Below are 27,606 nucleotides of genomic sequence, written 5' to 3'. Positions count from 1 at the left end.
CATGGAGTAAAAACAGCCTCTCCCATGGAGGAAAAAATAGGCATTGGGGGGAAATGAAAATAAAGAAAGCACTGCATTTATCAGGCCTAGTTTTACTTCCTGAGCAACCTAAGTTTATACAGGGGTAGTCAAACAGCGGCCCTCCGCAAATGCTGGCAGGGGCTCATGGGAATTGTAGTCCATGGACATATGGAGGGCCACAGTTTGACTACTTCTGATTTATGACTTTGCATATACCGTGCTGACGTTTGGTGTTTTTTAATAACATTCAAATTCTTGGGATGGAGAGAGGAGCTGTGCAAGCTTAGTTTTCCAAGAGGGAGGGAGGAGTTGAAAATAGAGAATAGTTTTTTGTAATCAGACGGGTATTTGCGCAGAAAAAGCCACGCGGAAGAGCTAGCAGCATATCTGGCTATCAAGTCAAACCTCCGCACACTGAAAACTTCCAAGAGTTCAGTATTTATATTTACCATCTTTAAACAGCCCGTGGCGCCACGGGCGCCACGGACTATATAATTCGTTAAGCCCCCTAGAGGTGGGCTTTGTCCGTGATGAGGAAGGGTCCGGGTTGGACCCTTCCTCACGACAGACAATCGGAGGGACCAATCGGCAGGCGCGAAGCGCCTGCCGATTGGTCCCTCCGATTCCCAGGCTGAGCAACTGCGAGCCGCGCGCAGCGCGGCTCGCAGTTGCTCCCGGTCTGACGCTGCGGGAGGCGCGAAGCGCCTCGCGCAGCGTCAGACCGCCGCCCGAGGGAACCCCCAGCAGTCGCGCGAAGCGCGGCTGCTGGGGATTCCCTCCTTGCCGGTCTGACGCTGCGGGAGGCGCGAAGCGCCTCGCGCAGCGTCAGACCGCCGCACGAGGCAACCCCCCTTTCAAAACCCCTTTTTATAAAGGGGCTTTGAAACTAGTCTTGTATATTGTGGCATTTTTACTGTGAACACAAATTGGTCACCTTAAAACAGTGGCTGGTGTAGACTTGTCTTAGATAAATCTTCATACTGCACGTTTTAAGTAGATAATAACGTCCCCCTCCGGACAGACAAATATTTTACAGAAGTTTTTCTGCCCTTCGAGAGCCTCCCAAATTTACAGGTATTCCATTGGAAAAATGGTGGAGAACAAAAGAGTCAAAATGGGGACAACCTGTTTTTTGCAGGAGTGTTTCTGTGTTTCCCTCCCTGAGTGGTCACCTCTCTAGTAGTGCCCCCCCCCGACCCACATTAACCAGGAGCTTTTGGCTAGAGGTTTATGAAGTAAGCTAGAGATCATATTCTGTTGTTATGTACTGTTTCCCTTTATAGCTACTGAGTTATCCATACTGTTCCCTATTCCGCTAAGTCTTATGTGAACCGCCCTGAGCCTCGGGATGGTGGTATAGAAATATATAATAAATAAAATGTACATCATGAGTTAATAACCATTGCTGTTGGAGTGCCAGCGTTGTCTTCGGATTCTCTATTCTCAGTGCTATCAATAATTCCAGCTAGTGCCGGTCAGTTTCTTCTCTGGAAAGGAGTTAGTGGCACGAAATTCTTTAGTCTGGCCACACGAAATGGTTCTGTATGGTGCATGTCAGGCATCTTCAGCAAGGGACTCTCTGATTGCTACAGAGCGCCTTGCGCATGCCCGAGAAGACACGGAAAGGACGAAAGAAGCTTTTTAAAAAACGTTAATTTCGTAGGTAGATTCATGTGGCTCGCTGTGTGGGTCTGAAGCAACAGAATAGAGTTTGAGTCCAGTTTTATTCTAGATGTAAACTTTGTGGGCACACAGAAGCTTACACCGAGAACTAAACTTTGTAGGTCTTTGTGGGATGCAAACACTGTCCCTTTATTTCCTAGGGTTTTTCTCTGTAGCTGATGGCTTCCTTTCTAGTGTTCATCACGTGGTCATGTGGCTGGGGGAGGGAGAAGGCTTGGGATGCCTTTCCTTACTCAAAAGGAAAATGTAGTGTTCTGAAATGTTTTCTGTAAACTGCCCAGAGCCGTAGGGAAGGGCAGTATAAAAATCTAAATAAATAAATAAATAAATAAAAGAAGGCATCTGAGGAACGTTCTGTTAAAAATGCATCCTGTTGAAGTCCATGAAGCCTGGCAGGATTTTCCCACACGCTCATCAGATTCCATTATAAGGCAACGGTGACATTTCCATTATTCCTGTGGGGTGCTGCACAATCCCCAACCTGGAGCTTTGTTATAAAATACTAAATTTTGGGCTGATGCTTAGTTTAGCAGAGATGATGGGGGAAATACACATTGGAGCACAGGGCTGTGAAAGGAGAGCTTTTAAAAAAACACCCTCCTTATTTAGCTTTCTCCTCTTTTGGTCACCAGCACCAAAATTCCCATAAACCTGACTACTTGGACTTCCAGTTTATATTACACCCTGCAAGCACATAGCACAGTTGTGTGTATGCATGTATCAGTTGCACAAAACATATGCAAGCAATAAGCCATGCTCATCTTATCTGCTGTATTTTAGGTCTGAAGAAACCAAAGGAGCTTGTAGAATGATAATCCCTGTAGACAGGATTTCAAAGGAGGTATTAAAACGTGTCTAATTTATGGCATTGTCGTCTTAATCACCTGCACAGGTATTGCATCGCATGTGCTGGAGTCAGCTTTCGGGTGCTCTAGGCAGAGCGTGAGAACTGTCCACTTACGGAAAATGCAATCCCTTGTAGATTAGAAAAGCAGATTCCAACGTGATGAGTTCAATTTACTTTAAATAATCTGGGGGACGTTCCTGATCATTGAGGCCCCAGTGAAAGCGCATTTTGATTAGTCTTCCTCCTCAGAATGATTCTGAGCCATTTCCCTTCTGTTGCACCGTTTGGGAAACGGACCTGGGCAAATCGCAGCCTGCTGATTTGCTGCTGTTTGTGGATTAAGAGGGGCCGGGAGAATCTCTCGGGGCTGCTGTGGTCTTTCAGCAAAGGTTGGCTCCTTCAGGCGCGATGGGCAGCCTTCCTACAGTCCCCGGGGGGGGGGGGGAGGTGAACCGTAGCAGCTGCCCCCCAGTAATTCTCATCAGCGGAGAGTCTGGTGTTGGCCTGTGATTCCTGCCACGTCTTTCTGTCTCAGCGTTCTGCTGAGAGCAGAGTCTTATTCATCCCTGACACTGTAGATGTTGCTTTCCCAGAGTTGGGAGCACTTTGACCGTCAAATCCATTAGGCTCGCTCAGATGGGCAGGGCGGTGGCTCAGGAAGGCGGGTGTGGCTGCGGCTGATGCCAGGGCAGCACCACCAGCAGGGCCGGCTGTTTGGACGGCCACTGGCAGGTCTGCCCGGGAGGCTTTTGACGTTTAAAGCCGGCACTTCGGATTGCAGCTGGAGGCCAGTGGGAATAACTGGTGCAGAACTTGCAGGGTAGGGCCGGCTCTGGGCGGCGGACAGCATAATGTATACATATACAACAGATTTTAAAGAATTAAATTAATTTAAAACACTTTGAAACAATGGTAATGGCGACCTCTAATTAAAAATATCCCATGCTAGCAGTCTAGTGTTTTAGATCTCCTGCCGTCTGAAACCGGCCAGCCAGCGGTTTGGGTCTCCTGCAGTCCCAGGCGGATGGTGAGTTGGTGAAGGGCGGGGCCCAAGGCAACCTGGATGTTCACGTTTCATCGGCCCCAACCAAAAGCCTGGCGGAAGAGCTCCATCTTGCAGGCCGTGCGGAACTGTGCTAGCTCCGACAGGGCCTGGATCTGTACGGGAGCTTGGTCCACCAGGTAGGGGCCGGGACGGAGACATCTCTTGCTGTCACATTTCTCATTCGTCACTGTACAGAAAATCCAATCAGTTGAGCCCCCCCCCCCCCCCCCCTGTGTGCTGGCCCTGTGAAGATCCCCAGTTGTGTGGCAGCCGTTCACTCCTGAGCCTTCCTCCCGTGTTGCTTTTCCTGCTGGCGCTTGCAGCCAAAGGGGGGGTGGTGCTTCCAGAGCTGTCCTGCTCCTTAGGGGTTTGGTGCCTGGCGGTCAACTGTTCTCTTCTCTCGGATCTTGGCAGTGGAGCTGTGAAACAGCCACTGTGTGTGCAGAAAGTCCCGGGTTCTGTCCCCAGCCCCTCCAGCTAATGGATCGGGGAGGGGGTAATGTGAAAGACCTCCGCAGGAGACTCTGGGGAGCCTCTTCTGATCAGAGCAGATGATGCTGACCTTGGTGGACCAAGATAAGGCAGCCTTGGGTGACCTGTGAGCTTCCTGGCTCCGAAGGGCTCTGTAGGCAAGGTGCCCATGGCCGGTGGTAAATTCAGCCAAGGGGTGTGTGCGTGTGTGTGCATGTGCTTTGTCTGTCTGCCCCGTCGCTAACCAACTTATATGAGCTGGATGGATGGACATCTGCAGGCCCTTGTGGATCCCTGGACCTCTGGGAGAGAAACGCCACCATAGCATAGTAGAATAGTACTCGTGATTGAATCGTGTACTCTGGGACTTAAACGAAGCAAGTTCAACTGGTTCTGATTTTCCAGTTGGGTGCTCTTCCCCTGGCCACCCGCAGCGCCTTGGTGCCTGGACAAGCCTTCCACACGCCCAGGACCTCAAAACGAGGGACGTTTGACTGGTAAACGAAGTTAATCCCTCTCCTGGAACGCTGCATGTGAACTCAGGCGGTGTCCTACAGTCCAAGAGAAAATGTGTCATGATGGGCCCCAACTGGAGGCTACTGTGGGACTGAGAGGAGGGCCGTTGTGTGCTCAGTAATTCTCCAGAACAGGATCCTTCCCTCCTCCTCCTCCTCCTCCTCAGGTCTGTCCTTCTGAGAGGTCGGCTGCCAGAGGGCTGGTTCTCAGCCTGGAGCCAGAGGCAGGCCTTTTGTGGGTGCTGAGAAGTAGAAGGTTCCACGCTGGCCGCTTCTTCGATCAGTATGCCAGGCGTGAAAGGCCTTTGGTGAACGGTTTATGGGGCGGTGCTCTGGGCTGAGTGGGGGACCAGCCACCAGTGGGGGTCTCCTGCTGCGGGTACCCAGAGATGGCCCCAGTGTCCTCTGGAAACACTTGGGGGCTGAAAGGGAGTGAGGTGGTGGTGGTGGGGGGATGCAGCGTTCCTAGACCAGCCATGGTGGGGCTGGAGCTGAAGCCCTCTCCTGCCATGGGCCTTCCCTCTGCTGTCTTTGAGAGACCCCCATTGCTGTTTGGGATTTCTGGGTGGCTTTCCCAGACGGGCATCTCAACAGGCCACATGTCCAGCCCTGGGCCCGACTTACCGAAGAGCATCTCTCTAAGGGACGGTAGACCCTGCAGCCCCATCCATCATCTGCTTAAGGCTTTGGCGGGGCTTCTGGGCCGGCCAGGGGGAGACAGGCTGGCAGCCCGCGTAAGCTGAAACCCGCTTGCGTTCAGAAGGGGGCCCGCGCTTGTAAAAAGAGATTTCTTTTCATTCTTTTTAAAAACCGTCAAGGCACGCGGGTCTTCTAATTTAACTTCTGAGATACTTTTTCAAAATAGACTCCTGCATTCCCCGTCCCGTGCGGTCGGAACCTGGGTAGGCACGGCCGGGCGGCCACAAACCTGGCTCGGCCGTGAGCGATGGGGAGCAGCGGGGTGAGTGCCGAGGCCCTGGCCGTCCCCAGAATGCCCGATCCCCAGTGGCCGAGCGGCGGCCCTCGGGAAGGGTCCGTCCAGAGCTGATTGGGCAGGGCCCCCTTGCTGCCCTTGGCTGGCGGGCAGAGCGTGTTGCCCGCTCTCGGTCGTCTCGGTTTGTGGATTCCTGCCCTGCCGGCCGCTGGCAACCGTAATCTATTACTCAACAGATGAGCATGCACTGGAGGTATTATTAGCTATTTCTCTCGATCGCTTGGCTATCAAGTACCGGGCCAGCCAAAAAATAGCTCCGGAGTGGTGTGCGACTGTCTGCATATTGTTTACAGGATATTTCGGAGCCGGGCCTTATTTACTGTGTCTGCGCTTCAGTGGCGGGAGTCAGTCCTCCGCGCCGGCGCAGCAGAGACAGAAACCATGCTGCAGTAGGGTGCCAGGCAGGGGCAGCTGGCACGGCGCACCGGGAGCGACGGCCGTGCTTGGCAGAGGCTGTCTCGCGGGGCCGCCCGGCCTCCTCCAGAGCGATGAAGTCTGAAGAAGACCCCGAGGATGGAGGGTCCCTGACTGGGCTGGCCTCAGTGGTGCACAGGAGGGTGGGGAGGTTCTAGCACTGGACAAAGCACCTGCAGGGACCTTGGCCGGCCGCTCCCCATCCTCGGCCTGAATGCCAGATGCCTGGTTTGTGCTCAGCAGCAGCAGCCGCCGCCGCCACCCGGGAGCTCTAGAATGAGTCGCTGGTTTTCCTGTGCCCTGACAAACACAGTAGGTATTGCGCAGGGGGCGGCAGACTCCCCCGGCCGGCGGGCAGGACCACCGTGACCCTCGCCCCAGAACGCACGGGCCCTTCCGGGGGGTTTCAGTCGCATTCCTGGGACAGCTGCCTGTCACAGGAGCACTTCCCACAATTGACTGGGAGCTTTCTAGTGACCAACGGCTCCGTTATCCCCTCGAAGGCCCGTGGCGCTTCCAGATTCCTTCTCCGGAGTCTGCAGGACATTTTTGATCTTTGGAAGCCTCCCCGTGTTATTTGGGATCCTTAGCTCTGTGTGCAGCCCCACGGGGGGTTTAACTTTGGAAAGAATGCGTTGTTACGATTGGGAGAGTGTAACGAGGATGTGGGTCAGCAAAAAGTGAACATTTGTCTCTTTGGGGTGCTTGGGAGAGGTGGGGGTTGAAAGGCCGCTCCCGCTGGGCCGGAGGAGGGCTGGAAGACCTCTCTCAGCCTCCGCACCGCAGGGAGCGAGCCGGTTGGTGGTCTGCGTGGGCATCGGAGAGAACCGTCTGCTGTGGGGAACCAGCCACACAGGCCGTGGACTCTGCACTACCCAGTGTGGTGTGGGGGTTACTGGGAGACCCAGGTTCGAATCTTCCCTCTCGCTGGGTGACCTTGGGCCAATCGGCTACCTGCCTGATGAAACGGAGGAGTGGGAAATGGCAAGCATGGCTCTGGGCCCCCCCGGGAAGGAAGACGGGGGGGGGGGCAAATAGGTAAATGATAAACAGCGGAGACGGAATGAGCACATCCCTTGTTCCCCCCAGGTGGGCCCGCATGCCGGTCTGAGTCCAGGGGCATCTTCAAGACCAAAGGGTGTGCACAAGGAAAGTGATACCCAGAATAAAGCTCAGTTAAAGTAGCCCCTGGACTCAAACTTTTTTTTTTGGGGGGGGGGTAAAAGTGTACTTGTGCTAACCATTTCATCATCTTCAAAATATTTTGAAGGAGCCTTGGGAGGAAACTGAAAATCTTTGGCGGATGCATGTTCCCAATTCGGTTTGCTGCCTTTCCGTGGGAATGTTGCTAAGGGGGGGGGGGGAGGTCGGGCCCCTGGTGGACCCTGCAAATAAAGTCTGAGCTAATGCCCCAAAAATCTGGGTGCAGCTCTGTCTTTTGAGCACTGCAGGGGATGGAAATGCCTGACGCGACCCGGAAGACCTTTCTCAGAGGAGAGCCAGCAGGTGGGCAAGGTGGCCCGCTGACCCCCCCCTTCCCCCCCCATTGCCAGTGTTTGTGTTATGGGGGAAATGCGGGGCTCCTAAGCCCTTATTCCTCTCGCCCAGCAGTTCGCTTGACCCTTAAAGGTGGAATGCCCAAATGCTTGCGGCTATAAAAAGAGCGGGGGTCAGTTCTGCAGTTCTTTGCCGTTGCTTTCCCAAGTCTCAAAAGTAAAGGGCAAAGACAGACACACACACACACACACACACACACACACACACACCCTGGCCCGGGAGACAAAAGGAGGCACAGTCCCACAGAGTCCGGCATTAACCCCTGTGCCTGATATTCTACGCTTCATCCATATTTCTAGACGGCTGTTTAGCTGCCCTGTGCGTCTACCATGAAAGGTCCCTCCTTTCCTTTGGGTTGATCAAGTGGGCAGGCTTCCTCCTCCTCCTCCTCCTCCTCCTCCTCCTCCCCCTCCTCCTCCCCTCCTTGTCTTTAAACTAAGCTGCTGTGTGTCTGCCGTGGGCCCTGAAGTCTTCCTTGGAATGTTTCAAAATATTACCCACTGGCCTGGCCTGTTTCCTCTGAGCTGTGAGTTCACCGCAATCCCTACCTTGTCTCTGCCCAGCTGAGGGGAGTCAGGGTGGAGGGAGGAGCCCACCCTCAAATTACCCGAAGGGCCTTGTCCCTGCTTGCAGCAGACTGAGGTCGCAGGAGGGATAGGGCCGTTCACAGGGCATGCAAAAGGCGCCCTGCTGCACAAGTGCCCTGGCACCCCAGGGAGAAGAGGGGACTGGCCAGGGCAGCTCCAGCGTCCAGGCACACTCTCTGACTCCTTCCTGGGCTTTTCGTGCTCCTGCCCAACTGGAGAAGGTGCAGCCCAACCTGTCATTTTGCCTGATGCTCATGCAGAGGCGGGGGGAGCATCCGTGGAAGGGGCCGCCTTGTGGCTCGGTGGGAGGGGGGAAGGAAGGAAGGAAGTTTCCGTATCTCTGAGGTCAGCTTCCTGCTTTCTTTCCTGCCATTGTTCCGGGTCCGTCTGCCAGGAAATCGGCCTGTGTATTGATTTGCGGGGCAGGGGGGGGGGGAGTATCCAGAAAAAAGGAGGCTTCTTTTTATTTACTGCTTGCTTTTCTTCCTTGTTGCTTCACCGTCTCCCCTTCTGCCTTGTCTTCACGACCACCTTTTTAAAGTGGGTTAGCCTGAGAGATTGCCACGGGCCTGAGCTCACCCCACCAGCTGCCGGGGCAGAGTTGTGCCGGGTCTGGCACAGAAACCCTGAGTCAAACAGGATATCTTTCTAGCTTTGAGGCAGAGCATGGGACCGATAACCTCAAAAGCTGCCTGATTCTGTGCTGATCAAAGGCTGAGGACGCCCCACTTTGGAAAGCCTGTGTTTTAAGCAAAATCTGCAAAGTATTTGCAGGAAAGGGGGGGGGGCAAGAGGAGGAAACTGGAGATCAAACTGCTTGAAACCAATTTTCCTTGTCCCCCAAAAGAAGAAATGCAGAGCGCTGTGGGGAGGGGGGGGTCTTCTGGAGTTCTCTCCTAGCAAGGCACTGCGTGAGACGGGCCCAGGAAGGGCTACCTCCAAGCAAGCCCCGTCTGGGAGAGAGCTTTGGGCCGCCCCATGCCGTGTTCTTCCGCTCAGGGAGCAGAGGGGTTTTCCCTGGTTCGGCAGGCCGGGCCTCGTGTAGGAAAAGAGAATGCCAGAGGTCTCTTGCAACTTGAAGACCACTCAGAGGGGTGCACAGACCTGCAGAGTACAGTAAGCCTGCAGTAACCATGAAACATGAGTGGCCCTTTTTCTAGGTTGACATTGCTAGAGCCTTCGATGGTTATGGCTTTTCACCTTCTGGTGTGGCTCTTTCAGGGGAATTTGCCTCCCTTCCAGCCGCATGGCGAATGTGGGTCGGAAACTCTTCTTCCCCCCCATCGATAGCGTCTTGCGGGAACCTCAGTTTGTGCGTTCCCACTGGATTTCCTCCCCCCCCCCCCCGAGCACTAAACACGCTTGCTCTGTCCCCTCCCACAGCTGACAGCAGACTGGAACAAGTACGATGACCGGCTGATGAAGGCAGCTGAGCGGGGTGACGTGGAGAAGATCGCGTCGGTCCTTTCGAAAAAGGGGGTGAACCCCACGAAATTGGATGTGGAAGGAAGATCCGCGTGAGTGCAGAGCTGTCCAGGGCTCTTGGGGGAGGGGGCCTAGCTGGCCTAGCTAGGCAGAGTCTGGGCCAGGGGTAGTCAAACTGCGGCCCTCCAGATGTCCATGGACTACAATTCCCAGGAGCCCCTGCCAGCAAATGCTGGCAGGGGCTCCTGGGAATTGTAGTCCATGGACTTCTGGAGGGCCGCAGTTTGACTACCCCTGGTCTGGGCAGATAGGGCGGAATAGAAATTTAAATAAGAAGTGAAAATATCTCTCTCTCTCTCTCTGTCTCTCTCTGTCTCTCTCTCTCTCTCCCATGTGGGTCATGTTACCTGTGTGAGCCCTGCTCTTCTTTCAGGTCTCCTTCTGTTCCTTACCTGCCTTCACACGGGATAAAGAGGAGGGGGCGGTTTCTGTAGTGTTTTCAGAGCTTTCCTGACTCTCCAGAGCTCTGAATCGCCGTCTCAAGTGACCATACCAGCTGGGCCTGGCCCTTGACTCAGAAGTGGCCGGAGCCTTTAATAACAGGCTAACTTGTCCACGAGTCGAGTGGCTCACGGGGAGCGATTCTGTTTAGGCCGCTCGCCCTCAGCTAGCCTGACGCTCCTCAGGGAAGCAGCCCGGGCGGTTTTTGCTGATTTGCGCCGGATCACAGAGATCAGTGGCTCAGATTGAGACGAGCCGCAGAGGACAGCCGGCCGCTCCCCGGAACCCAAGCCAGCCGGCCCCCCTTCCCCCCTCCCCAATTCCCAGGGATCTGCATGCCCAACACTCTCACTCTCTTGTTTAGATTCCATGTTGTGGCCTCCAAGGGGAATCTGGACTGTCTGAACACCATCCTGGTTCACGGAGTTGACCTTGTTGCCACGGACGCTGCAGGTACAGGGAGTGGTTCTTCACCGGTGTCCAGGCGGTGTTGTCGTGGCCCCTAAATGAGTTCGTGGTCAAACTGCTGATGTGATTCCACGACAAAGCGAGGAAATGCAAACCGTCCTAGCCATACACAAGCTTCCGAAAACTTGTGCAAGCTGCTCTTCGGCATGTCTTCTGGCTTCTTCGTGGTCTTGTTGCCTCCCTAATGGCTGCTCAGAATCGGGGGGGGGGGGGGGGGGGGGCTGGAGGAATTGGGGGGGGGGGCTGCAGCACATGGAAGCAAAGGAGAGAGCCTGAGGATGGAGACAAGAGGCTGCTTTGTTAACAGTCTGAGCCAGTCTTTTTCGGTGAAGAGGTCTAATTGCAGGGGTTTAAGTCTCTGGCTGTGGCACAATGCCTTACGCCCCCTGTTTCCCTTGTTGCTTTATCCTCTCCAGGAAGGAATGCTCTGCACCTGGCTGCGAAATACGGCCACGCACTTTGCCTGCAAAAACTGCTACAGGTACGGAGGGCCTGGCCGCTGGCTTGCTTCCAATGAAGCCTGTAAAAATGGGCTCGGGGAACTCCCTGCTTCTGATGCCCTGATGGCCCCATGAGTCAAGGATCAGGGAAGGTAAAAGCAGTGCATGAAGGGATTTAAAAATGGCCACAGAGCGGAAACACAGTGAGCGGATTCAACCTGAAGCAGGCCCTATTGATTCATTGGAAGACATCCTGCCTTTGTCCGCGGTGGGGACCCAAAAAGCAGCTTCCCTCATTCCTCTGTTTCACCCCTTTCCCAAAGTCCTGTGAGGATGGACAAGGGCTTGCCAAGGTTACCCAGGGGATCTCCCGTGGCAAGAAGAGATTTGAACCCGCTCCCACCAGCCTAGTCCAACAGACACCTTAACCACTGGGCCACGCTGGCACGGAGGAGCAATTCAGCCCCAGCTGTGAGCCAGTAAAGCCAAGCTGCAAATGTGATAAAACCAAAAGCCGAAGAGCATCGCCGGGCTTGTCCTTCTTCTGCGTGAACGCCTCCGCTGAGCGGCCAGGGTGATGCCACGGGGTATTTGAGACGCAGGTAGAGAGAGCCGGCTTCTGCTAGGGCTGAGCGTTTTGGGTCAGGGCTCGTCAAGGGCTTAGATAGCAAGCCAAGAAGTTAGCCGCTGTCCCCATGTGACAGTCTGGGCCGATCTGCTTAGCATGCTGGGAACAGAATGGTGCTTAAAGGTTTTGTGAGCTACTTGTGCAGGCTGCTCTTGTGGGTCCAAATGCTTAAATATGTAATTACTTACTTATTGGTGCTCCTTATAGCCAGCCTTTCCCGCAGGGGAGGCACAGGGGAAGTCAGTACAATCACACACACAAAAATACGTTCTGTCACCTCCACATCAGGACTGTGTAAGTCCAGGAGGAACCGGAAGCATAGCATAATTATCAGAGCGATACATGAAGCGCTGCGGAAATGCCGTAAACAGGATCCTCCTTAGAATAAGCTCTGCACTGCACTGGAAGCCAGAGTCCCTAATAATTTATCCAGGGAAGTTTGTAAAACCCCTTTTGTACAGCGCAATCCGACTGACCAAATGCATTTGGCTGTTCTGACAGTACAACTGCCCGACAGAAAATGCGGACCTTCAGGGCCGAACTGCACTGCACGATGCAGGTAAGGACGCCTCTCCGGGGTGCCTTTTCTGCCCCTCCATGCCCTGCGTGACCTCCTGGTGTTCGGCCAGCCTGGCGAGCAGCCTGTTGCCCGGCTGCCTGCAGCGAAGGTTCTCCTGTGCTGACTGTGCCTCTCTTTCCCTCAGCCATGTCCGACTGTCCCTCCAGCATCCAGCTGCTGTGTGATCACGGTGCCTCTGTGAACGCCAGAGATACAGTAAGTCTTGGCCGTCCTGCTCGGGAGCCCTCCTGCCCCGGCCGAGCTCCTCACCCCCGTCCTTCACGCCTCCCTCCTCTTCCCTCTAGGATGGAAGGACGCCGCTGGTGCTGGCCACGCAGATGTGCCGTCCAATCATAAGCCAGCTCTTGCTCGACAGAGGCGCTGATGTCAATGCCAGAGACAAGCAGAACCGGTAACGCTTCCCCCCTGCGGACGGATCTCTGCTTAAACATTCCCCCCCTCCCCCCTGGCCAGGAGGCTGGTCAAAGCCACCGTGTCCCCGGTCTGTCTTCCTGCCTTCAGGACCGCTCTGATGCTAGGCTGCGAATACGGCTGCAAGGATGCCGTGGAGGTCTTGCTCAGGAACGGCGCGGATACCGCGGCAGTGGATGCCCTCGGCCACGACTGTTGTTACTATGCGAGGATCGGAGACAACGTTGATATCTTGCAGCTCCTAAAAGCTGCCTTGGAGGAGTCCAGCAAAAGTACGTTCCCCGTCCTTTGGCCTGGGGGGGAACCGTGGAGGGAGAAACTCCCCTGGCTTCTTACTGCTGCAGCAGGAGCCCAGACAGCTGTGGGAGGCGCCACGCAGGGAAAGATGCTTTGGAGGGGGTGGTCAGCTGGAAGCCTGTTCCCCCCTCGCCCCCCTTCCCGGCCTGCCAGAGTGCCGGCTGAGTCTGTTCTGCCACTGCAAGCTGTAGGGGGCCTACCCTGAAAGAGGCTTCTTTAGGGATTCAACCAGTGTGAGAGCCGTGGGGGGTAGAGGTTAAGAGCAGCGGCTTCCAATCCGCAGAAGCAGTTTGATTCCTGCTCCTCCTCCACATGCAGCCAGCTGGGGGACTTTGGACCAGTCCCAGCTCTCTCAGAGCTCTCTCAGAGCTCTCTCAGCCCTGCCTATCTCCCAGGGTGTCTGTTGTGGGGAGAGGAAGGGAAAAGGGTCTGGAAGCCGCTCTGGGCAGTGGGGAGTGCGATATAACACCCAGCTCCTCCTCCTCCTCCTCCTCTAGTTTTCCTTCTCCCTGTGTGTGTGTGTCTGTGTGTGGTTCCCCCTCTCCCTTTCTTAGAGCCTCTCTCTCTGTGTGGTGCTGCATGCAAAGTCCTCTTAAGTGCAAACTGACGGACGCCTTTCCAGCTGGCTCAGAATCCAGTCCTTGGGTGATAAAACAATGGGGTGTCTTTTCTTTTTAGTGGGTTTCGAAGGTGTGAAGAAAGGGCAGCCTGTCATCAAGGTAAGGGCTCTGCATTTGATGTCGGGCTGGGAGCGAAGGGGCCCCTGCTCCCTGGGGCGTTTAGGCCAAGCTCCTGCCCTCCCGGAGAGCCTCATTTCCTGCCCTCCTTCAGCAGAACGGGGGGGGGGGGCTTTCTCAACAAGAGGCAGCATCCACTGCCCCCCTCCCGACAACTGGGGTGCTCCTGAGGGCCCTGCAGGGGTCTGGCCTTGTCCTGGGGCCCAACGAGGGAGGGGGATATTTCCCCTCGCAGGCAAAGGTCGTGTTTCAGGGGGGCCTTTCTGTTCCTTGCCCTTGTAGGTGCCCAACCTGCTGCCCAAGTGGAGTCTGCCCAGTGCCCCGGAGGAAGCCGCCTTCAAGCCCTATCAGAAGGAACACCGGAACGTGCAGGTGAGGGAGAAGAGGTTCAGCCCTCGCACGTTCCCTCTCTTTCAAAGGCTCCCTCTGGCACCCGGGGCCAGCGCCAGAGCTGCTAGCTGGACTTTCCCCACAAGAAGACGCAAAGCTGCTGTGGGTCCCAGCCCTGATTCCGTAGGGGGTTGCCCGGGGAGCTCCTGAGCTGGGTGGCCAGTCCCTGTCCAGAGCAGTTCAGCCCTCGGCTTCTCCAGGCCGGGCCGTGATGCCTCGTCGCCCGGCTGGGGCTCTCGACTGCGTGGCGTGGAGGGAAAGGGCCGGCCCCGGCGGGGCGGAAGAGTCGGCTTCCCGGTAGCTGACAGGCTCAAGAGAAACTGCAGGCTGCAAAGTGCCGACAGCTCCTAAGTGTCCGGACAAGGGAAGGCTTGGGTGAGGGCCAGGTTTTGGAAAGGGCAGCTGCCATGGGAGGGCCCGTTTTGTTTGGGTTTGCTGCACCCCGCGGTCTCGTGAATGCCACGCTTGGCCGTGCTCCGGATCCTCAGGTGTTGCCCCTCCTTGTTTGAAGGACGTGGAAAGGGAGAACGAAGACCTGAAGGGCCGCATGAGGGAGGTCCAGCAGGAGCATCGCATCCTCCTGGAGCGCATCAACGGGCTGCAGCTGCAGCTGAACGAGGTGAGGCCCTCCCCGCGACAGCCATGGCCATGGGGGGCTTGTTATGGGGGGCTGCCCCTGGTGCCCTTCTGGGAGTGGGTGGGGGGCACCCAGAAGCCCCCCCTCGTAGCAGCCCTGCTCCGTTTGGAGCCGCCTTCAGTGTAGTTGAGGGGGGAGAGGAGGGGAGGGGAGGTGCTCTGCCTCCGTCGTTTCCCAGAGATTCAGGGTGTAAGGACTCAAAATCAGGGTATAAAGACTCAGAATTGGATTTGCACGTCCACCTGGCACCTGCTTGTGGGGTTGGCGCTGTCCGAGGACCTGCAGATTTCCGCGAACGTTCAACCCCCTCCGTCACAGACCTGGGCTGTGTTATTGCTGCTGCCGTTCCCCCCCCCCCCAAATGGCCACACGTGAAGCTTGGCAGTCCGTGGCCGCCTCGGGCAGGGAGAGCCGCCTGACAAGGACGGCGTCTGCCTTTGGGAGGGGGGCTGGTGGCTCGGGGAGATCTCTGTCCTAGGGGCACGGGTAGGAGGTATGAACCGGAGCCCTGGAAAAAGGCCTCTGTGAGTGCGGAACGGGGTGTGTGTGTGTGTCTTCCTCTGCAGGAACAGATGGTGGCCGATGACCTGGAAAGTGAGGTGAGGCAGAAAGGCCCCTTTCCCATGTCCCTCCCAAACGGCTGGCTGTGAGATCTGAACTGGGGGGGGGGAGAAAGGTTCAGCCCCCTCCTGAGGCAATTCCTTCCCGGTGGGTCGGGGCCGCTGTTTGTGCCTGGAGCTGATGCTTCGCGGGTGTCTCACGGAGGCCTCCTTGTGTCTCCTTGCAGAAGGATGAGCTGGGAAGGCTCCTGACAGCCAAGGAGCGGCAGCAGGAGGAGAGCCTGCGGGCTCTGGAGGCCCTGAAGTCCAAGCTGCGGCTCTACGAGGTGCTGGTCTTTGGGGGCCAGGGGGGGGCGAGGGAGGGAGGCGGTCTAGAGAGCCAGCTTGGTGGAGGGGGACAGAGTGGCAGCCTCTGATCTGGAGAGCCGGGTTCGATTCCCCACTCCTCCTCCTCCTCCACATGCGTCTAGCTGAGTGGCCTTGGGCCAGTCCCAGTTCTCTCAGAGCTCTCTCAGCCCCACGTACCGCCCAGGGTGACTGTTGTCAGGAGAGGAAGGGAAAGCGATTGGAGAGTCCTCCTGGTAGTGAAAAGCAGGCTACAAAAAGAAAAAAACCAGTTCTTCCTCTTCCAGAATTGGCCAGAATCCGTTCTAAATTTGCCTGAACCCCTTTGTCTTTATTCCAGAGTGACCATGCCGTGCCGGGAAGCAGTTTTGTTAACCGTGAGTAACGTTTTGTGCTCCTGTTCCGCTCTTGGCAGGGGGGCTGCTGGTTGTCAAGACCCAGGGCCACACGATGCGCTGCTCTCAGGGTCTCTCCTCTCTGAAGCAGCCATTTCTTCCAGGGGGGCTTATCTCTGTCGTTTGGGAATCAGTTGTAATTCTGGGGGTTCTCCAGGTCCCACCTGGAGGTTGGCAACACTGGCCACAGCAGTAACCCACCTTTAGCGAAAGTTAGTTTGGGTCGATCTGCAGCTTTTGAAAGGCACGGAGCGCCTGAACTTCTTGTTCGTATTTATTGATTCACCACCTAATTTGAAACTGTCTTTTTTTTTTCCTGGAGGGAAAGAAGAAGTTCTGCTTAAGCAGGGTCCAGGATATTCTGCAGAGCAGCAGGTAATCCGTTCCGTCGGCTCCGCCCGTTGCTTTGAGGAGGCCTCCGCTTGAGCGTCTGGCTTGGCAGGGCGGGCTGGGCTGGGCCTCTCCCTTTTCGTGCTCGTCTGTCGCCCTCCTGAGGCCGCCAGAGTCAGTCTTCCAGTCCCCCTTGCCACTCGGGAGTCTGAGGACAGGAAGGAGTCGGCAGAAGCTACAGCGCTCGGCTCCTCTGCCGGAACACAGATGTGTGCTGGGCACAATCAGCTTCTGGGAATGTGGCCCAATCAGGGAGCCTGCGGGGGCAATGCCAAAAGAGGGCTCTCTCCCGGGGGGAGATTCATTTCCTGCAGCCCTCGTTTCACGCTGAGGCTCGGGGTGGATTGCAGAGTGTGCCGGTCCACGCAGTCAGGTAGCCCACGGCATCCAGTAAACAGCCCAGGAGCACAAGGAGGGATTTAGGCAAGGCACAGAAGACCAAACAATGCAAGCAATCCCTGCACTGAAACACAACGCAGTTGAAGCATCTTAATGCTGCTAGCAGGGGCCAAAGGCAGCGGCTCAGACCTCAGTCCCGGTTCCCTTTAGGCAAGCACTTTCCCCGCCTGTCCCTGCCTTGTGCCCTTTACCCTTTGGGGGCCCCTCCAGCATGGTTCTCGGGGGGAAATGAGGGGGCTGAACTGGAACCATTCCCTGTGTTGTGCAGCGCCCAAGTTCTTCCCCTGAGCTCTGGGGACGGTTCCATTTTAAGGAGCCATTTTTACCAGGTGGGACTTTGGCGGGAGGTGCTGTGCGGGAAACTAACGTCCGTGTTCTTTCTGTGCTTGGGCCCTGCCTGGCTGTCCGCCCCCTGCAGAGCCGGTCGATGGTGCGGCCCCTGGAACTCTCTGGCCCCGGCCACTCTCTGGCCTCGGAGGCCGAAGCCCTGAAGCGAGAGCTGAGCCACCTGCGGAGCTGCTACGAGGCCGCCAGAGGGGAGGTGGGCAAGCTGCAGCTGGAGCTGTCCCACAAGTCTGCCGAGTGCCGGGCCCTGGCCTCCGAGTGCGAGAGGACCAAGCAGGAGTCCGACCGGCAGATCAGGCAGCTGGAGGACGCCCTGAAGGACGTCCAGAAGAGGATGTTCGACTCGGAAGGGAAGGTCAAGCAGATGCAGAGCCACTTCCTGGCCCTGAAGGAGCACCTGACCAGTGAGGCGGCGGCGGGAGGCGGCAAGGCGGCGGAAGAGCTGAAGGGGCAGCTGAAGGACTTGAAGGCCAAGTACGAGGGGGCCTCCGCGGAGGTGGGCAAGCTGAGGAACCAGCTGAAGCAGAACGAGCTCCTGGTGGAGGAGTTCCGGCGAGACGAGGGCCGCCTGGTGCAGGAGAACAAGCGGCTGCAGGCGGAGCTCGGCGGGTGGCGGGCCGAGCGCGAGAGGAAGGAGAAGAGGCTTTCGGAGGCCGAGGGCCAGCTGAAGGAGGCGGCGGCAAAGTTCGAAAAAATGAAAAACTCCCTTTCCGGGGAAGTCAGCGAGAGGGCCAGGAAGTTAGCAGAGATGGAGGAAGAGCGCGGGAAGTTGCATGAAGAGAGTCAGCTGCTCAGGGCGGAACTCGAGCGGCAGAAAGCGCAGCTGGCCCAGGCCGTGAGGCCGGAGGAGCACCGGCAGCTGAAGAGCAGGTACGAGCAGAGAGCCCAGGAGCTGGAGAGGGCCCAGTCGGAGCTGGGGCTGCAGAACCAGGCCTTGCGGAAGGAGGTGGAGCGAGCCAGTGCTGAGAGAGGCCTGCTGAGAGGGCAGGTGGACGCGCTGCGCAGCGAGATGAAGAGCCAGCACGTCCCTCTGCAAGTCACCGAAGAGCTGAAGAAAGCAAACCAGAAGGCGCTGGAGGAGCTGAACAGAAAGCTTGGGGAAGCCACGGAGAAGTGTCACGGGTACAAAGCAGAGGTGGAGAAGCTGCTGGCGGAAAAGGCCTCCCTAGGGGAGAACCTGGCTCAGCTCCAGGCCACGTACGTCCCTCCGGAAAAGCACCAGCAGGAGGCGGGGGCCTTGAAGTCTACCATCGCTGCCCTGCAGGAGCAGCTGGCCAAGCTGGGCCAGATGTACGGAGAGGAGCGGGCCCACGCGCGGAAGCTCCTCACCGAAAACGCGGCTCTTCAGAAGACGATGGAGGAGCAGTATGTGCCCGCCTCAACTCACGAGGAGGCCAAGCAGGCCTTGAACAGCATGCTGGAAAAAACAGGCCGGGAGCTGCTGGATCTGAAGGAGAAAATGGAAAGTGTTAAGCAGGAATTTGTGAATGGGAATGAGGAGAATGCGGCGTTGAAAAAGAAGCTGTGGGGCCTGCAGTGCCAGGTAGAGGGGGGGGAGTATGTCAGCAGGAAGGACCACGAGGGTCAGGTCTGTGCTCTGAACAGAGCCGTGCAGGAGCTCCAGCAGAGCCATGCCGAAGTGCTGGGGCAATGCCAGGCCAAGCAAGAGGAGGTGTCTCAGCTGCACGCGGAGATCGAAGCCCAGAAGAAGGAGCTGGACATGATCCAGGAGTGCGTCCAGTCCAAGTATGCTCCGCTGGCCAGTCTGGAGGAGAAGGAGCGGACCTTCCAGGCCACCGTCAGGGAGCTGCAAGCTCGGCTGCAGGAGCAGGAGAAGCGCTGCGGGGAGCGAGAGGAGGAGGCGGGGAAGTGCCGCCAGGAGAACCAGAAGCTGCGGGCCGAGATCCAGGCCCTCCAAAACGACCTGCGGCAGAACTACGTCCTGGCTGAAACCTCACGGGAGACGGAGAGGGCGTTGACGGGCAAGGCGGACGGCCTGAGCAGGCAGCTGCAGGAGCTCCAGCGGAAGCTAGCAGAAGTGGAGGGCGAAAAGGAGCGGCTCCAGGAGGAGAACGCCCGGCAGGGCCTGGAGGCGGCTGAGGCCCAGAGCCGCCTGCAGGGCCAGTATGTCCCTATGGAGCAGGTGGAAGCCTTGAAGGGGCTGCTGGGAGACACCATCGAGGACCTGCGGAGAGAGCTGGGCGGCAAGACGGCCAGCTGGCAGCAAGAGGTTCAGAAGGCCCAGGAGCTGCAGCAGGAGCTGGCCAGCCTGCGAGCCGCCTCCGTGCCTTTGGCCGAGCACGCCCAGGAAAAGGAAGCCCTGCAGGGAGAGGTGGCGGCCCTCCAAGCTGCCTTGAGAGAGAAGGAAGAGGAGAGCCGGAGGAGAAGCGCAGAAGTCTCCCAGCTGCAGTCCGACATCCAAAGGGCCAAGCAAGACATGCAGGAGCTGGAGGGTCGGGAGGCGTCGGAGCGCTCCCAGAACGAGGCGGCAAGGAGCACCCTGGAGGCTGAAGCGAGCTGCATGGCCGAGAAAGTGGCCGCCTTGACCGAGGAGCTGGAGGCCGTGCGGGGAGAGGCCATGCAGGCCAAGGTGGAGGAGCTCTCCGCCCGGGACGAGAAGGAGGAGCTGCAGACCCGGAGCTTCAGCATCGAGCAGGAGATCCAGGACCAGAAGGAGCGCTGCGACAAGTCACTGAGTACCATCACAGAGCTGCAGAAGAGGATCCAAGAGTCCGCCAAGCAGGTGGAGGCCAAGGACAACAAGGTGAGCAGGTGGACCTACACTCTCTGCTGGTGGGTAGGAGGGGAGGGAGAGAGCCGAGCCAGCAAGGACTTTAGGGACTCAAAGTGTGTGTGGGGGGGGCAGGAAGTGAGATTGCAAGCCCCAGCTAATCAAACGTGAGTCAGAAAGTGAGGTCACAAACCCCAGCCGAACAACACTGAGTCAGGAAGTGAGCTCAGCCAATCAACACTGAGTCAGGAAGTGAGATCACAAGACCCAGCCAATCAACACTGAGTCAGGAAGTGAGCTCAGCCAATCAACACTGAGTCAGGCTCACAAGCCCAAGCCAATCAACACTGAGATCACAAGCCCAAGCCAATCAACACTGAGTCAGGAAGTATGCTCACAAACGCCAGCCAATCAACACTGTCAGGAAGTGAGATCACAAACCCCAGCCAAAAAACACTGAGGAAGTGAGATCACAGACCCCAGCAAATCAGCACTGAGTCAGGAGGGGATTCAGCTACATAATGGCTGCCATAGGTAGGGGTGAATTCAGCTAAAAAATGACTGCCATGGAAAGGGTAGGATGAAGCTACAACATGTCTGCCATGAGAAGGGGAGGAGCCAAGAAAAAAATGGCTGCCATTGGTAGGAAATAATTCAGATACATAATGGCTGCCATGGGTAGAGGAGACGTCACCTACAAAATGGCTGCCATGTATAGAGGTAAAGTCAGCTACATTATGACTAACATAGAAAGAATGCAGCTACAAAATTGCTTCCATGAGAATAAGAGGAGCCATCTATAAAATAGATATCATAGGTAGGAGCCAGCTACAAAATGGCTGCCATGAAAAGGGGAGGAGCCAGCTACAAAATGGCTGCCATGAGGAGGGGTGGAGCCAGCTACAAAATGGCTGCCATGGGTAGGAAATAATTCTCACCCAAAATGGCTGCCATGGGTAGAGGAGTCACCTACAAAATGGCTGCCATGGGTAGAGGAGGAGCCACCTACAAAATGGCTGCCATGAGTACAAGAGGAGTCACCTACAAAATGGCTGCCATGTGTAGAGGAGGAGTCAGCTACAACACTGAGTCAGGAAGTGAGATCAGCCAATCAGCACTGAGTCAGGAGGTAAGATCAGCCAATCAACAGTGTCAGGAAGTGTTGATTGGCTGATCTGTTGATTGGCTGTGGCTTGTGATCTCACTTTCTGACTCAGTGTTGATTGGCTGGGGCTTGCGTTCCCACTTCCTGTCTCAGTGTTGATTAGCTGAGCTCACTTCCTGACTCTGTGTTGTAGCTGACTTCCCCTCTACCCATGGCAGCCGTTTTGTAGGTGAGAATTCAGCAACAAAATGGCTGCCATAGAAAGGGTAGGATGAAGCTATATGTCTGCCATGAGAAGGGGAGGAGCCAAGTACAAAATGGCTGCTATGGGTAGGACATAAATCAGACACAAAATGTCTGCCATGGGTAGAGAAGGAGTCACCTGCAAAATGGCTGCCATGTGTAGAGGTGAAGTCAGCTACAAAATAGCTGCCATGGAAAGAATGCAGCTACAAAATTGCTTCCATGAGAATAAGAGGAGCCATCTACAAAATGGATATCATTGGGAGGAACCAGCTACAAAATGGGTGCCATGAGGAGAGAAGGAGCCAGCTAATAAATGGCTGGCATGAAAAGGGGAGGAGTCATCTACAAAATGGGTGCCATGAGGAGGGGAGGAGCCAACTACAAAATGGCTGCCATGAGGAGGGGAGGAGCCAACACCGTGTCAGGAAGTGAGATCAGCCAATCAATACTATGTTAGGAAGTGTTGATTAGCTGATCTCGCTTCCCGACTCTGTTGATTGGCTGAGCTTACTTCCTGACTCAGTATTGATTGGCTGAGCTCACTTCCTGACTCAGTGTTGTAGCTGACTTCACCTCTACCCATGGCAGCCATTTTGTAGGGATGAATTCTGTTACAAAATGGCTGCCATGGAATGGGTAGAATGAAGCTACAACATGTCTGCCATGAGAAGGTGAGGAGCCAGCTACAAAATGGCTGCCATGAGGAGAGGAGGAGCCAGCTGACAAATGGCTGCCATGAAAAGGGGAGGAGCCAGCTACAAAATGGCTGCCATGAGGAGGGGTGGAGCCAGCTACAAAATGGCTCCCATGAGAAGAGGAGGAGCCAGCTAACAAATGGCTGCCATGAAAAGGGGAGGAGCCAGCTACAAAATGGCTCCCATGAGGAGAGGAGGAGCCAGCTAACAAATGGCTGCCATGAAAAGGGGAGGAGCCAGCTACAAAATGGCTCCCATGAGGAGAGGAGGAGCCAGCTAACAAATGGCTGCCATGAAAAGGGGAGGAGCCAGCTACACAATGGCTGCCATGAGGAGGGGAGGAGCCAGCTACAAAATGGCTGCCATGGGTAGGAAATAATTCTGACACAAAATGGCTGCCATGGGTAGAGGAGGAGTCACCTACAAAATGGCCTACAAAATGATCAGCCAATCAGCACTGAGTCAGGAAGTGTTGATTGGCTGATCTCACTTCGTGACTCTATTGGCTGAGCTTACTTCCTGACTCAGTGTTGATTGGCTGGGGCTTGTAATCTCACTTCCTGACTCAGTGTTGATTGGCTGGGGCTTGTAATCTCACTTCCTGACTCAGTGTTGATTGGCTGGGGCTTGTAATCTCACTTCCTGACTCAGTGTTGATTGGCTGGGGCTTGTAATCTCACTTCCTGACTCAGTGTTGATTGGCTGGGGCTTGTAATCTCACTTCCTGACCCAGTGTTGATTGGCTGGGGCTTGGAATCTCACTTCCTGACTCAGTGTTGATTGGCTGGGGCTTGTGATCTCACTTCTTGACTCAGTGCTGATTGGCTGGGGCTTGTAATCTCACTTCCTGACTCAGTGTTGATTGGCTGGGGCTTGTAATCTCACTTCCTGACTCAGTGTTGATTGGCTGGCACTTGTGATCTCACTTCTTGATTGAGCGTTGATTGGCTGAGCTTACTTCCTGACTCAGTGCTGATTGGCTGATCACACATTCCTGACTCTTTGTTGTTTGGGGATTCAAGCAGACCCTTTCCTCCAAGTGTAATCTCGAAGGGGTTAGTCTTCCACAAAGCAGGTTGTAGCCTCTGGCTCCCAGGCAGCCCCTTCTGAACCGTCTTCTTGGTTCCTGTGGAAGTTGCTACCCATCATCTGGGGAGGGGGAAGTGCCTGGCCAAGCCCCGCAGGCCCCTTCCTCCAGACTCAGCGGCTACTGGATGCACATGCCAAATGCTGCCGGTGCAGGCGGAAGGTGTGCTCCTGGTTTTTGCAAAAGGCTCCCCCCCCCCCCCCGTTGGCCCTTCAGTGCTGCTGGTTCTGGGCCTCTCTGGCCCTCCCCTAGACTTGGAGTGTGGATTGGAGCTCCTGTGGAGAGAGCTCTCTTGTGTTGAGCATTTGGGGTCAGGTTCTTTCTGCCCGCCAGACAGAGGCTCTGCCTTGGAGCCATGGAGGTCTTCCCCACCCCCTCCTGCCTGGCCCTTTTAATGGGAGGTGCTGCCGGGGATTGAACCAGGACCCCCTGCAGGCCAAGCAGAGGCTCTGCCAATGAGAAATGTGCCCCCCTCCCCCCAAAAAAGGAAGCTAAAATTATACTTCTAGCCAAGTGGGCAAAAGTATCTAGGCCTGTCCCAAACGGGTGGCCATTCCACTCTGAGAGCTTGCTAGCCGTGGCTTCCCACAGGTGAGGCCAAGAGGGTAGCTGTCAGCGCAGGAGGCCTATGGATCTGGGACTGGCTAATATTAGGGCAGGTAAAGATGTTCACGCATCAGAGGAGGCTGCTGCCGGCGCCTGTCAGTCAGGGGCCTCTTCCATGTCCTTTTCAACCTGTCATCTGGGGCTCAGGTGGCTTGAGGAGCGCTGCTTGAGATCCCAAATTGCACTTCTGTAAAGAGCCCGACCGTCTTGCAATGAGCAGGATAAAGTTTATCCCCCCCCCCCCCGGCTCAATCCCAGCTGCGAGGAGGAAACAAGCTGAAGTTCCTCTGAGCTCGCTCTGGCCAGTGGGAGGCCTTCTGTGCGGGAGGGCTGTCGGCCAGGCTAGGAGTCATGTCTGAGTCGGCCTCAGTGACAGCCACAGGCTCTCCGTGGGAACGTGGACGGTGTTTCCGTGGCCTACATCCTGCCTGTGTGGAGAGAGAGACTCCACAGTCGCCTCCAGTGCCTAAGTGCTTTTTAAGAGGAATAACACTGAAGGACCAAGCAGGGGCGATGCTTAGACTCTGGGTCCCTTCCTCCTCTAGATAACGGAACTCCTCAAGGACGTGGAGCGGCTCAAGCAGGCCCTGAACGGCCTTTCTCAGCTGACCTACAGCAGCGCCCTGCCTGCCAAGAGGCAGGCTCAGCAGACGGAAGCCCTCCAGGGCCAGGTGAAGACCCTGCAGCAGCAGCTGGCTGTAAGTACCCAAGCGGCCGGCTGGGGTTTGCGGGGGGCTGCAGCAGGGCCAAGAAGGGGGAGGGAGCCCTGCGCATGAGAGCAGCGGGGGCCCTGGGGGGTGGGTGTGATTGTGCTGCAGGACGGCAGGAGCCTCTGTTGTCCACTCCTGAGCGGGGCTGAGGCCTTCGGAGCCGACGGGCAGCAGGGGTGAGGGTGGGGAGCAGAGATCCGAGCCCCCCATGAGTGCTGGCTCCTTCCCTGGGAACTGACCGGGGCTGTTCTCCCGCAGGATGCTGAGCGGCAGCACCAGGAGGTCATCTCCATCTACCGGACTCACCTCCTCAGTGCTGTCCAGGTAGGTGCTCTGCCCCCATCGCGAGGGGCCGGCTGGCTGGGGAGGGCCTCCCACCTCCAGTTCACCCAGTATGTTGACTGCAGTGAAAAAGGCCAGTGCTACGGGGGGGGAGGGCGGTTAGGAGGAGGGGGGCTGGGAACAAATCAGCCAGTCTCATAGTGCCCCTGTGCCAATCGATGGGGTGGCCTCCTGTGGAATAACGAGCACAATTCTGGCCCCCGCACCACTCAAAAGACATTGCAGCATTGGCAAAAGGGCAGTGAAGGGGAGCGGACGTGAGCAAGGGGAAGGGTGCTTGTGTCAGAGACGGGAGAGAAAGCAGACCTCTCCTCTCTCGTGAGGCACGGACGCAATGAAATTGGTGAGCAGGCAGCTTATAGAACTGGCAAAGCGACGCCCCCCCCCCCCCGCTTCTCTTTGGCTTCTCCCTTTGGCTCGGCCACCTCCGGCCAAGAGTGAGCGTCCCAGTCGCACCGCGTGTCTCCCTCTTCCCTTGCAGGGACACATGGATGAAGACGTCCAGGCGGCCTTGCTCCAGATCCTGCGCATGCGGCAAGGGCTGGTCTGCTGAGGGTTAAGAGCCGCTTCGGCTACGAGTCCGGAGGCAGCCGTGAAGCGTCCTGACCCCTTTCCGGGCTGCTTCCTGTCTTCCTTCCGTAGGCCTTTCCGGCTGCAACTGTTGAACGGGCTCCTTCCTTCCCGCTTCTGGCCAGAGCGGAAAGGGGAGGAGAGCCCTTCTCTCTCTCTCTCTCTTGTTCCCTGACAAAGCTTTCTGATTTGCCCACTCGTGGCTTTTATTTTCCGGGAGTCAAAATGATGACACAAGCCAAGTTATGAATGTCTGATTGACCGCAAAAAGTTAAGACAAGACTCTTCTCCTTTCTCGGCCGCCACCAATCCTGTTCCCCCCCTGCTGGGAGAGCCAGCGGATGAACAAGCACACCAGGTCCCGAACCAAAGTCGCCGTGGCCAAAATCCTGTGCCCCTCCTGGCTTTCCAAGCAGATTTCTTTGTTAAGACGATGCTTGGGTGGCCACACTGAGCGGGACGGTCCCTGCAGCGATGGCAAACAGGAGACCCCCGCAGGCCGGCCCCTCGAGGTGTGGGGACGGCGGCCCTTGCAGCTTGGCTGGCCAAGCTGCAGCTGCCCAGTCGCAGGGGGGAGTGGGGGGCCCCTGAGTCCTCCCTGCGCAAAAGAGCACACCACAGAACCCCCTCCCTCCTGCAGGCTTTCTACAAGAACACAGGAAAGAAATAGATTCTGTATTTCTCTGATGCCCTGTTTCAGAAATAGCAGGACTGGAATAATTGCCAAAGAACAGATAAGACCTCATCTCAAGCGGAAGCCGGCCTACATGGAGTGAGAGAATTCCCTTAAACTGGGGGTGGGGGTGGGGGGGCTTTTACCAACCGCTCAGAGGTCTGTGGCTGAGCAGAGCCTAGGGCCAAGGCAGAGGCTGCGTCCAGAGGGGAAGGAACTGCTAGGAGCGGAAGTCGCAGGTGGGTCTGCCCCCAGGGAAGCAGAGGCCGGGCTTCCTCGGGGCCTTCCTGCTGCCTCCTGGTTCCTGCAGCCCTTGTGGGGCCGTCCCCTTGGGCCCTCTCCAGCCCTGGTCTCCCGGAGGGGCCTTCTCCTCCTGCCACGCTGGCCCCGGGTGGTGCGTCTGGTGGAGAGATGGTGCCCTCCAGTAGTCCTGTAGCCCCCTCCCCCCCCCCGCCCTGCCATGGGCTGCCTGGCTCTGAGGACCCCTTTGCAGGAGCCAGGACTAGCGGCCGCTTGATCCACACCAGTGCCTGACGCTCTTCTTTCCCGCTCTTGCATTCTGATAGATTGTAAATGATGCTGTATTATAAGAGGCGGGGGGGGGGGGGGGGCTGGCTGGTATTTATGCTGGGCAGGGCGTCTGTCGGGAGGGGAGAGCTGCTCGCTGACTCCGCGGCCTGAGGGACAGCACAGGGCTGCTTCGGTGCCTTCCCTTCCCTTTTCTCTAACGGATGCCTACAGTAATCCCAAAGACTTAACACTGAATCCTGGATTTCTGGAAAAGCCCCAGTTCTTAAACGGGGCGTAGGAGAAGGGGGGCTGCTGTAGAAACGCCCCTCTCCTCCTTTTAGGTCATGCTGCAAGTGGCCACCGGGCCAAAATTGTGTGTCTGCTTGAAGGCCGTTGTGGCCGAGGTGGGGGCACATTGTCCCAGGCTGGCGTCAGGGGGAGGGGGATCCTGGACCCGCCCAGGGGTCCCTCTGGCCAGCCGTGCCTGTGCCACAAGGGGAGGCTGGCTGGCTGGCTGGTGCTGCCAAAGTCCCCGTCTGACTCACACAAGTGCCATTCTCCCTCCTGACCGGTTTCCGGACCGGCAAGCAACAGGGGGGCTGCCGCTCTCCCCGGGAGCTGGGGGGCAAACAGAAGCCAAACTCCCACCTCAGAACCGGCCTGGCTTCCCTCCTTGCCTCAGCCCCCCCCCCCCCCCGGGCTGCCTTGAAATTGGGCTGGGAGAGCAAGAGGGGCTGCAGGAGGTCAACAGGCTTCCCTGGGACCCTTCCCACTCCTGCAGACAGTCCCGGGTGGGGCCGGCCGGCCGGCCAGCCAAGTGCCCTTCCTCCTCCTCCTCCTCCTCCTCCTCCTGTGACCAGCACTTTGAGCTCAGGGGGAGGGAGGGGGGCAGGCTGACATCTTCCTTCTAACACCGTGGTCACTGTAACTTTTCTTACCCGGGAAGACGTGTTTGGCGTATTTTTATCCTCTTCCCTGCATTGCATATCAATAAAAGTTTGTATCTTCTGTGCTGTGGCTGTGCGTGTCGTGCTTCCTTCTCACGGGGCTCCCTGGGGTGCTGGGCTGGAGAAGACCCTCCTGGAAAGAACGGCCGGCCGTGGGCAGGGCAAAGAGGAGGAATCCCGCAAGAGCCGAGGGGAAGGGCTCGCTCCACCTCCCACATGAATCGAGGGGTGTGCTTGCTCAGAGCCTGCAGTTTTCGGGTGATTTGGGGATGGCTCCAGAAAGGAGCAATGAGGGAAGAGTG

At 56.8% G+C, this 27,606-nt stretch overlaps 1 protein-coding gene across 4 annotated transcripts in view; it reads left to right on the top strand.

Annotated features, from left to right (window-relative positions):
- UACA (uveal autoantigen with coiled-coil domains and ankyrin repeats) overlaps nucleotides 1-27,365 on the top strand; it is a 36,224-nt gene extending 8,859 nt beyond the window's left edge. Inside the window, exons 1-19 of one of the 4 annotated variants that reach the window (XM_077317273.1) lie at nucleotides 5,920-6,302; nucleotides 9,518-9,651; nucleotides 10,425-10,513; nucleotides 10,945-11,009; nucleotides 12,098-12,155; nucleotides 12,301-12,371; nucleotides 12,461-12,567; nucleotides 12,678-12,859; nucleotides 13,563-13,603; nucleotides 13,904-13,993; nucleotides 14,523-14,630; nucleotides 15,215-15,247; nucleotides 15,436-15,534; nucleotides 15,894-15,931; nucleotides 16,269-16,323; nucleotides 17,156-19,846; nucleotides 24,098-24,250; nucleotides 24,521-24,586; nucleotides 25,086-27,365. In XM_077317273.1, the coding sequence (XP_077173388.1) occupies nucleotides 6,267-6,302; nucleotides 9,518-9,651; nucleotides 10,425-10,513; nucleotides 10,945-11,009; nucleotides 12,098-12,155; nucleotides 12,301-12,371; nucleotides 12,461-12,567; nucleotides 12,678-12,859; nucleotides 13,563-13,603; nucleotides 13,904-13,993; nucleotides 14,523-14,630; nucleotides 15,215-15,247; nucleotides 15,436-15,534; nucleotides 15,894-15,931; nucleotides 16,269-16,323; nucleotides 17,156-19,846; nucleotides 24,098-24,250; nucleotides 24,521-24,586; nucleotides 25,086-25,157 (4,188 nt within the window). In that variant the 5' untranslated portion in view covers nucleotides 5,920-6,266 and the 3' untranslated portion in view covers nucleotides 25,158-27,365. Of the gene's footprint in view, nucleotides 1-5,919; nucleotides 6,303-9,517; nucleotides 9,652-10,424; nucleotides 10,514-10,944; nucleotides 11,010-12,097; nucleotides 12,156-12,300; nucleotides 12,372-12,460; nucleotides 12,568-12,677; nucleotides 12,860-13,562; nucleotides 13,604-13,903; nucleotides 13,994-14,522; nucleotides 14,631-15,214; nucleotides 15,248-15,435; nucleotides 15,535-15,893; nucleotides 15,932-16,268; nucleotides 16,324-17,155; nucleotides 19,847-24,097; nucleotides 24,251-24,520; nucleotides 24,587-25,085 lie in introns of those variants that run through there. The other 3 variants (XM_077317272.1, XM_077317271.1, XM_077317275.1) reach the window with 3 other exon arrangements.
- The last annotated feature ends 241 nt before the right edge of the window (nucleotides 27,366-27,606 follow it).

The sequence above is a fragment of the Paroedura picta genome, chromosome 18 (genome assembly GCF_049243985.1).
Source record: "Paroedura picta isolate Pp20150507F chromosome 18, Ppicta_v3.0, whole genome shotgun sequence".
NCBI classification, from domain to species: Eukaryota; Metazoa; Chordata; class Lepidosauria; order Squamata; family Gekkonidae; genus Paroedura; species Paroedura picta.
The sequence above is the reverse complement of the archived record's forward strand: the minus strand, read 5'-3'. Positions and strand labels throughout refer to the sequence as shown.